General features: G+C 43.9%; 1 protein-coding gene across 5 annotated transcripts in view; it reads left to right on the forward strand.

Annotated features, from left to right (window-relative positions):
• vti1a (vesicle transport through interaction with t-SNAREs 1A) overlaps positions 1 to 7,849 on the forward strand; it is a 112,606-nt gene extending 104,757 nt beyond the window's left edge. For all 5 annotated transcript variants that reach the window (XR_004654982.1, XM_034859818.1, XM_034859819.1 and 2 more), the window contains one exon: positions 3,218 to 7,849. Coding sequence is in view for 2 of the 5 variants with exons in the window: in XM_034859816.1 (XP_034715707.1) it covers positions 3,218 to 3,311 (94 nt within the window). In the remaining 3 variants the exon portion in view is untranslated. The remainder of the gene's footprint in view (positions 1 to 3,217) is intronic.
• Positions 7,850 to 10,823: the final 2,974 nt, after the last annotated feature.

The raw sequence follows: 10,823 nt of genomic DNA on the forward strand, positions 1-10,823 counted from the left end.
CACACACACACACACACACACACACACACACACACCCCTCTCACCCCTCTCACCCCCACCTCTATGTCAAGTGTCAAAGCTGGAGGATGGATCCGGTTTGATAAGTTCTGTTCTGTCTGGCCACGTGTCAGGATGGGATCAACCATACGGCAGAGGAAAACCATGTTCTTCACTCTCCTACCTCCCAATTTTGGGGAATTTCTTTTTTTTGGGGGGGGGGGCAAGTAAGTCAGGAGGTATTTGTGAGGTAAGTTTTATTCTAGCTCCTTCTGTTCTCTGAGGAATTAAACGGAAACTAAAATGACTTTTACTTTAGAAGCTCATTTGACTACTCGGTTCATCATATTGTGCTTTGCTGTATACTGAACAGAAATCTGTAGATTAAGTCTACAAGTGACGTCATGCAGATGAGAATTGTACAGAGGATTATGAAAATGAGCGGTCCCCTCTGGTTTTCTTTCCTACAGACATCAGTTTTATGAGGAATGGAAAATGTAAAAAAGATTAATTCTATGATTGAACAAGATAACTTCATTGTCAGTTTGTTTTGTGCACACCATGAATTGAGTTGTATCACTCAGTGTGATTATAATAGAAAAAGACTAATTTCCTGCTATGAGGTAACTTAAATAGTAACTCTCCAGCCTTCTCGCCTGTGTGGTGGTTAAAGGAGAGTGATGATTTTAATATCCTTGCTCCTCAAGCTGTCAGAGACAAAGACTGGGGCTCTCTGCAGTGTCACAGGCTCTATTTCTTAGATGGATTTTATCATTGCACAAGTGAATTATGACTGTACCCTCCCCTTCTACATGTAACTCCTCCCAGTCTGTCTGTCTGGTGTTGTGTGTGTGTGTGTGTGTGTGTGTGTTGCTCACAGTGGATTAAAACACACAGCTACTTTAGAGATTGAGTTGTGCCTAGAGAAGATTGAATTTAACCTTCAAAGTTTTTAGTTTGGCAGTACTACGGTTGCATAACACTTCTGTTTAAGGTTTGAGTTGCTCCAAACAAGATCAGCTACTATACATTAGACTTCAAGATGTGTTTTGTTAGATTGGTGTACAGAGACTCAGTTAAGGTCAAAGTAAGTACTTTTTAGAATGTCTGTCCCCTGAGAAAAAGTTCTTAAATCGCAGCACTGTCACATTCCTTACTGCTTTGAACATGTAAGTGTTTGAAGTTATTCAGCGTTGTTTGCCACCAAATCAGACTCCTTTTAATGAATGCCATTTTAACAGAATTGAACCCCCCCCCCATTCTCTCCTAACACCCTGGCTCCTCATCCACGAGGCTAAAACTAACTTCTTGTTCATTTTTCAGCCCCCAGGCCTCCAGTCGCCTTCCCCTCTTTTCCCCAGCTAAAAAATTAACAAACAACACAAAGCGATCTGGATTCTCCTAACACATACACACACACAAGCATCTCCTCTGGGTATTTGGCTGGGATAAATAATCATGGTAAATAATGAATGTCAATTAATAGGGGGAGACGTGGCCTTGCTAAGCATGCTTTGATTAGTGTTTCAGTGGGATCTCCTCCCCAGCTGGCTTCAGCCAATCATCTCCGCCTCATCACAGCATCCCACTACGGCTCCAACTCTTCCCACAACATAGACATGTGGGCATATGACATATGCAGTTTGATGTTTTTATTTTTATTACTATGTTTTTTTGTGTAGGGTGCCAAAACTTAGCAGCGCTTAAGTCATGAGCAGGATATACTCTACAAATATACCATAACTGTGTGCACACTACCTGGCTTACTGTATACAGCAAGACATGATAATGTATGCATTTATTCAAGGATAAACTGTGTACTTATAAAGTAGTGCTACTTACAAACAGTAGTTGTGATGAGCTCTCTGCTGTTATCCAGTGAGAGCATTATAGTATGTCAGTGAAAAGTGTCTTTTTCTTGTTCATACTGTGTCACAAGTGATCGGTTATAGTTGTCAGGATTTTTGTATGTGGCTGAAGAGTCCTTTTTTCAAGGGAGTTTTGCAAACTAGACACTTCTTTGCAAAAAGTATACACAAAGGAAATAGAAAGACGCAAGCATAAAAGCAGTACTGTGATACCTTTTTCTGTCCTTTCTTCCAAAGCCGTGGGTTTTTAACTAAGTGTTGAGGCTACTGCAGGTCCGAGCCGGTGGACTGGAGAAGGCTGTGAGCTTGACTGGTGTTTCGAGCTCAGACCTGGGCTTTAGAGGGTAGCAGGGTGACTGAGCAACCAATCCCCCCCCACCCCCCAACCCCCCACTCAGTGATAAATGGCCACAGCATGGGCTATTCATCTCCTGCTTAGAGAAGTGGACAGTGCCCCCCTCCTCGGCCTCTCCGCCCCCCCTCCACATGTCAGCAAATGTGATAATTCTCTCATTTGTCAGGTGCAGCGGAGGGTTCGGAGTTTGTGTGTGTGTGTGTGTGTGTGTGTGTTTGTGTGTGTTTGTGTGTGTGTAGTGATGCAAACTCAGGAGAATTTAGGGAACACGCAGGAGAGATGCTCACACTCTTTATGCTTAGGCCTGCAACCCCTCTGCACACCAGCACACACTCCCTCTCTCTAGCCTAGCTTTTGTGGGGGTTTTTGGTTCAAAGCCCCCCTCTTGTCAAGTTTACTTAGGTCACAGTGGGAAAATTTAAATGTGCAAAAGAGTGAGTCGTTTTATGGCAAATTCCATCAGTAATTCAGTGATTTTATTACCTTCAGGAGACTACTGAGCCACTTCTTCCACTTTATTGTGCAAATAAAGTGTTAGTGCCGGTTTGTGCGTGTGTTTGTGTGTCATTCTTGTTTAGTGTTTTTGCTCTGTTTTGTGTGTGTGTGTGTGTGTGTGTGTGTGTGTGTGTGTGTGTGTGTGTGCAGAGGCTACGAGTGTGTTTGCAAAATAATTTGTCCAACATTTCAGCTGCACAAAAGTGTTGCAGTTTGGAAATATTTTGTGTGTGTGTGTTTGTGTGTGTGTGTGTGTGTTTTACACATCCATGCCAGTGATTGTATACCAGTAAATACCATGCATGCTGACATCATGGTAGCTATTAAACACGATAAGCCTCCAGTTGATGGCTGGTCATTTAGTTTGCACATAAACAAGACTGTTTTACGTGTTCTCTGAGGACACTATATGACTTCTGTGAACCCTGCCTGATCTCTCTCTCTCTCTCTCTCTCTCTCTCTCTCTCTCTTTCTGTCTCTCTCTCTCTCTCTCTTTCTGCAGGATCATCCAGAATCGTGTCCTGGTCTTCATCCTCGGAGCCATCATCCTTCTCACCATCATCCTGGCAATCTATTTCAATGTGCGGGGCCACTGATCTCCCCTCTACACACATACACGCACACCCGCTCCTCCCCTGACACAAATACAAACACACACATACGTGTGATTAATAGCGACAAAAGCGTTGTTCTGCTGTAATTAGGACAAATGGTCCCCATGAATCACTGTTTCCAACGCCTGACAGGGAGCTTTTTTCCATCTTTCTCCTCTCCTGTCTGCTGTCTCTTTCTCTCTTTTTGTCCCTCTTTTCTTTCCACTTTGCGCTTCCCTTTCTCTTTCTTTCTTTCTCTTTCTTCTTCTTCTTCTTTCTTTTCTCGTCTCAGTTTTGTTCTCTCAGGCTTTGTCAGGCTCTCTCATACATCTCCAGGGACAAAAGTAGAGGGAGATGTTTTTATGATAGTTAATATTTTCATGGTGTTGTCCTCAGTGTGGTTCTGGAGCCCTTCCTGTCCCAAAGGGAACAAGGGCTGTTGTTTTTTTTGTAATTCAAAGCAGATTCAGATATGTAGATTATGATTTCCTTGTGATGGAGGTGGGTCAAGTGTTATTCAGGATGAGTGTGCATGCATGAGAAACAGAGACAAAGACAGGTATAAGAGTGCACACATGTACTGTATGTTCGCATGTGCATGAGTGACAGTCACGGATTGGGGCCCCACACTGTTTGTTATTAACACCAACAGTAGAGACACACGCTGTAGTATGTATGGGTTTCAGTAACTAAATGATTCAGATGGTCTTCATGTAGCCATACAAAGCACAGAGGACAGTGCCTTCAGATAAGATATGCTGTTCACACTCATTTCTTTAAAAATCTCAGCAGAGCCCAAAATAGACAGAGTGGCACAGCCTGGAAAAGAGAGCACGCACATGAAAAGGTTTAGGTCAGTTCAACTTCAGTTCAGCGTATCAAGGTGAAAGGTTTGTTTGTTTTTGATTACTGCATTCAGGAAAGGACATATGAACATTTCAACAAAGTTTTTGAGATTGAGAAAATAAAATAAAAAATCTACAGATTTTATGTTTTCAATGCAAAAGGGAACTGACCCCAACCTTGGCACACACAATACATAAATACAATGCAGAGAACGGTTTATTCACACATTATGACTAGCTTTAAAATCCACATTTGGTATAATCCCCCTGCACCTCCCAAACACAGATTTTAACAACTCATTCCTGCAAAGTTTTTAATGTATCTATCATTGTGGAAAATTGTAGGCTATATGTACTAACATTTAAAGCTACATCATGTATAGTGTTTTTCTCTCAATACAAGTAATTCTGTTACTATTTATTTATAAATGCAACTAATGTTTCTGTGTTAGAACTGTAAATTTTATGACGTTCAAAAGTATGCAGAATTAACATTAACCACATGTTTTCTTGATTTTTGGGTGTTCAGTGATTAGACTGTAAAATGCAGACTGCACACCTGGACCAACTGAAATGTGTGGATTTGTGGAGGTTGTTTTTTTCTTCTTCTGTTCTTATAAATGGATCTAGCTTGTTTTAGAACTGGCACTTTTGTTCTATATTTTTCTTGTCAAGTTCTAAAGATTGTGATGCAGTCCCTGTTTCTGTGTTTATCTGTACGCTGACTTATGATGTGATACATTGAAGAAGAAAAAAACGTGTGTGTGAGTTTACTGCTGTTTAATTCTTCAGGGGAAAGCCATTCTTCAGGGGGTCTTGGAAAATCTAAATTTAAGAGCATATTTGGAGAATTTTCTGATGTTAAGATACATGAAGGTAAAGCTGTACACACACACACACACACACACACACACACAGTGGAGTATTGGAGTGTGCATGGGTCTCCTGTGGTCGGTGTGGTGGTTCCCAGCGAGGACATTTACTATTCTGTTTCAGAGCCACAGTCTTCATTTTGGAAGATGCGGGGGAGTCGGGGTGGTGAGCCCCCAAACACCTCCCGACAACCACCCTTTCACAGGCCCTCACTAGCTGCAGCGCCGCCGTCTGCTTCAAAGCCTCAAATTAATGGCCAACAAAATAGTGTGCCTCTGACCATCCCATGCGGGGCCGACCCACCAAGACTTATCATTAAAGAGCAGGAATAATGAAAAAAGGACGGAAGCAAAGAGGAGTGAGAAGGAAGGAAGTGAACAAGGTAGCATGGAGGTAGGGGGTGGGGGGTGGGGGGGGGGGGTGAAATCCCTGGCAGTTTGACAAACCTCATCTGGTAATGACCCTCAGTGATGTTTTTTCACCCAGTGCCCTGTGTGTGTGTGTGTGCGTCTGTCTGCATGTGCAGCCTACCTACGTGCCAATGTGCTCTCTTCTCCTCTCTGTTTCTGTCTTTCTCTCCCTCCCCATCCCCTCCTGCTCCCCCCTTCTCTCTACCTCTCCTGCTACCTTTTCTCCTCTTCCCAGTCCCCCCCCCTCCCAGCCTGTCAGATGAGCGGAGCAGTAGCTAGCGAGTGAGCGGTGGAAGGCAGCGTGGCGGCGGCTTCTATTTGAAGTTGTAATGGTGTCAAAAAGTCAGGGCTGACTGACAGACGTCAGTCCCACAGGGCCTCATTAAAAACAGACCCACTTGACAAGGAAATAATTGAGCGCCGGCGACAACTCGGGGGCCCCTCCACGTTTTAAGATGTTTTTATTTTCTTTTCATTATTAGCGCTGAGCTATTATGTTCATTAAGAAATGGCATTAAAACAAGTTTTTAAAAGCGGGGAAATGGAGGGAGGGGCAGAGGGAAGGCAGGATGCATGGAGGTGGGAAGATAACGATTTGTTTAGAGCCCCCGTACTGTTTTATTATTTAAACAGGAACACTGTCATGTGATATCTTGGAAGATGTTGGCTATCATCTGCCACTCCATTTTTTCTTCTCTTTTTCTCCTTTTTTCCTCTTCACTCATCCCTCGCTTCCCCCCAGCTTTTATCTTCCTTCGCTGTCCATCTCTCTCCCTCTCTTCATCCCTTTCTTTCTCTCCCTCTGAGCGGCGGGTGTCGTTGGAATATGAACTAGATTATTCATCACTACCCCCCACGCCCTACTACCACCACCACCACCCCCCTCCCTCCCCCATTCGCTGATTTGGTTTCCGACAAGCGTCTCACCGCAGAAGGCTGAGGATGAAAACTTGTCAAAAATAGGTTATATCTTATTCCAAGGGGCAACAATAGGAGCAGGTACAGACACCTTTTAATATTTAATTTAGGTGGGTGTTAACCCTCCTTAAGTGATTGGAGCTCTGTCTTCCATAGAGACACGGGGGAAGCGAGCAAGTGGGGAGAGCAATTAATTATTTGATGTCTGAAAAGTGATTTTGAAGCTCTCCCTGCCTTCTGTTTGCCACAGAGAGGAGCTGGTCTTTGGGTGTCCCTGTTCATTTTCTACACCAACCACGTCCTCAGCATGGCTTTCCTGCGAGAGCTGAAACATTACCGCTCAAATCACATTCAGATCACCGCTCCACTGTGCCTCGCTTAATACGCTAATGAAAACACGAGTGATCATATAGCCATGGTTTTGGTCTCTTGTATCATCAGCGGAAATTATTTTCCAGAGGAATTATCTTCTAGACCTCCATCTTGCGTCAGTGTGTCTCGCTAACATCCCTTGTGCCCAGCTCAGCCAGTCATTCCTGTTCTCCCGGGTCGTTTATAGGTTGACATGAAAGTTTTTTTTTAAGGGAGGTTCCTCAAGGAACGTCTGAAACGCAACACCATTACAAAAAGCGTGATGTTTGTCGTTCGTCAGCCATTTAAGACGACAAGGGATTGTGACAAGCGCCGTTTGAGCTGTCTGTCCCCTGGCGAAGGGTGGGCCTTAAACGGGATAAACAGCTCCAGTGGTAGGATCGCAATGGGAGGGTGGGCGCTTCATCTCCAGCAGTGTCCATGATGCTGCCGGCCCCCAACCAAACACACACACACACACACACTTACGCATTAAAGGAGGCCCTGCAACAACCGCCACCCAAGAAAAACCCACAATGGCACTGTTTGAGAACAACAATGAATCTTCTACTGTTTGATTTAGCACCCATACAAAGACGCACATGCACTGCTGCATGTGCCCCCCCCCCCCTCCCCAAGCACACATGCTCTAGTGTACAACTGTTAAAAGAGGAGCCATGTTCTCCGTTTGTACACGCCACCAGTCCTAGAAGAATGGCTTTCTTTCTCTCCTCTGCCCTTTATCTGTCTTTTCTTTGGCCCCCATCAGCGCTGTCGACCATTTTAATGGTGTTTGTGCTCGTAAAAAAATTACAATGACCCCCCATTATCTGAGGAAGTCACAGGGGCTGCAGCCGTGCATAGCCAACATAGATGTTTGTGTGCATGTGGATGTTTCCCCCTGTGGTTGAGAGGGAGCTGGAGGGCTTGGTGTAAAAGGCTATGTTGGATTGTCTTTATGAATGACTATCTTTTATCTGTTCGCGTCCATCCGTAATGCGGTATGACTCATTTCTCCTGTCGACCAGGATCTTCAGTTCGTTTAGTTTCCTACAGACTGAGCGGTTCCCGAAACTATGAAGATGACTTGTGATCTCTTGTCAGTGTTGTTTAACATCTGTCATTATAGCAGTTCTGAATCCCAATAAGCTGTTTCATAACTTGCATTTCCCTCCTTGAGCTCCCGCTTGCTGATATTGAACAGACAAAAAAAAATGCTTGGGATGGAACCTGACTGACTCCTCGGGAACAAGTAAGGAGGTACAGGAAAGCCAGTTTACCTTTTTAAACCTATAACAGCACTGCTGCCTTCTTTTTGATTTTAAAGGTACACCTAGCTTTGTGCAGAAAACTCTCTAATCCTTATTCTGTTTGCCATGGAGACAATAGAAACAGAAAGAGCCAGGTCAGAGCTAGGCTGAGCCAGGCTAAACCACTCAGCACCCCTCCTCTCCCCTCCATCTGCCCTCCATCTCCATCTTACCCTCCATCTTTCTCCCTGTAGAATACTGCCACAGCCTTTGAACTTAAATTAACACTTTACCACTACAAAGACATGCAGTTGTAACCAGCAATGTCATTTGCATGATAATGGGGAGATGGAGAAAAATTGAGCTGTTTTATAGCAGGAGCTTGAGCTTTCGTTTATTTATTTATTTGTGTGCCCTTTGCCCTTTTAAAAAAAATCTTACTGTATGTAAATGAATATGCAGTCTGCCAAAGTATGATTAAAGATCAGTCTGCCAAAGATGTTAAAGATAATCATTTATGAGGTTCAAAGTGTTCCGTTAATGAATATTTTGGCCTCATTTGTTAAATGGATCCCCCTGGCCTCAAGCAAAAATAGCCAGCAAATTCATGAAGGGTTTGTTCGGTATAGTTTTTCCTGTATTGCTGTCCATTTTAAAAGTGGGTGAATGGTAAGACATAAATGAGAAGAAAAGTGGGGATGAGCACAGGAGGAGGTGATGTTGCCTGGGAGGCACTCATTGGCCTGGACGTTCAGAGAGAGCGGGGTTTACTCGGGCTCGCCCCTGTATAGTAATTTACTTTGCATATGGTGTCTTAGCAGACACGATTCTAAATTTCCAACTGGGAGGCATCAGTGGAGGAATCACTGTCTTCAAAAGACGGCCTGCCAGTCACGCTCCTCTCGCAGCCAGAGATCTGAGCAGGCGCTGATAACCCGCGACATCTTTCTGGAAAAACGGGGAGTTGATCAGCTTTGATGGAGCACATCCGCCATGACAGGCTACTGAAGAGCTTGCTAATCAAGTGGGGAGGGGAGGGTAGGCGGGGGCATCGCTTAGCATGACAGCACAGAGGAGAAGGCTGGGGATGGATGGATGGATGGAGAAGGTGTTCACTTGCTTGTTGGCTCCTAGACATGTAGGTGGATGGAAGGGTGGCTGGATGAGAGGGAGACAGGAACGCGTGTTTGCATTGTCTGGTTAAAAAAGGGCATCCTGTCCAATCCCCCCCCCTCTCTCTACAAAACCTCCGCCTCAGATGGCTGGTGGCAATTAAATATTCATGAGAGGGCATCCAATCCCAGAGCTTGGCAGCCAGTCTTCTCCACATAGGCCAGGAAGTGGAATTGGATTCTTCCGAGGGTGTCTGTATCAGCCTGGTGCATGGGGTCAATTGAATCGGGAGTCCAAAGGTTACAGAACCTGTATGATGTCCTCTCGGCATATAGTGACGCACTCGCCGTGCACGCACGGTAGTGTTTTTTCTTTCTTGGTTTCTCATTAAAAGACGGATGTTTTGTCAGACTTTTTTGACCAGTTTAGAAGATGGAACGAGCTCCGTACATACGAGTCCCATTTACTCGCATAAGTCCACTCGAGCTCCAAATTATGAACCACACATTCAAGCAGTCTCTTCACTGCACATACAGCCTTGTGCACACAAAGCTGCATCTCCTAAAACAGACAAGCTTACTGTGTGCACACACCCACTTAGGCGTACACACACAAAACACACACCTCTCTATTGAGATGTACGGCTGTGGCAACAAAATGCACAACTTTTGTTCATCTCAAGGACTTGTGAGGGCCCCAGTGAACTGAGATGCCATATTGATTTTCCCTCGTTCATGCTGTGACTCTGGGATTACGCATTTTCTCATTCATTTTTAAAGACAACTCGGTAGATTCTTCCTTCCCCTTTTCTTGCTGTTTTTTCCTTTTTGCACCACCCCCTAACACACACACACACACACACACCTGCACAGCAGTTGTACACACCCCTTATCCACAGCCAAGTCCCTCCTTGACCCTGAAAATTGTAATTCAGTCATAGATCACAGCTGCTGAATATTAGGGCTTACAAAAGCAGTTAAATAAAATATGTTGAAATCGTCCAATCCCAGAGGCCACGGCAGAAATTCTAATCAGGTGAGAGAAAGGGGAAGGAGTCAGTATGGGGATTATGGGTAAAGAGAATCGTCTGGATCTACCGACCAAGAGTTAAGAGTTGACACAGAGGTGGGATTGAACCTGAATCATAGGAATCATAACTGTACCATGTAGGATGGAAGGTATTTGAAACATATGAGCTGTACCATGTCTGTAATTTTACTTAACTATAAAAATTCACTTAAATCAAGTCCCGACAACCCAATTCACAATCCACCAGATACATAAAACCTAGTGACAACTGTGTGAGTTATTTATTAGGCTTTGTGTTGATAAATCATTATTAAAATATCCATGATGAATACACAATGAATAAATGTGCATACAAAATCCATTCTAAAGGTGTGTGTTATATTTTCACAAACATGTTTTGAATTAAACACACAATTTTAAGTAATTCTTGCCATACAGTTATCTATAATTATTACCAATACCAGCATTTTCTCTTGCTAGATGTCCTCAAAGTCATAAGCTTCTCTTAACCTGCGTACTGCCTACCAAACTATTTGCAAAATAATTGAATCTCCAGGTATTAATGTGCTCATTTTATGCTAATCAAGCCAACAACCCTTTTGGCCTATAGGCCTTCCTTTGACCTACGTAGGAGGTGGTCAAAACATATCATTAATATTTTTCTGTTGGCGTGCTTGTTAAAGTAAACCACAAAGGTTGACCAAACTGAGGACCATTCATGGGGCA

The sequence above is a fragment of the Etheostoma cragini genome, chromosome 21, assembly GCF_013103735.1.
Source record: "Etheostoma cragini isolate CJK2018 chromosome 21, CSU_Ecrag_1.0, whole genome shotgun sequence".
Lineage (NCBI taxonomy): Eukaryota > Metazoa > Chordata > Actinopteri > Perciformes > Percidae > Etheostoma > Etheostoma cragini.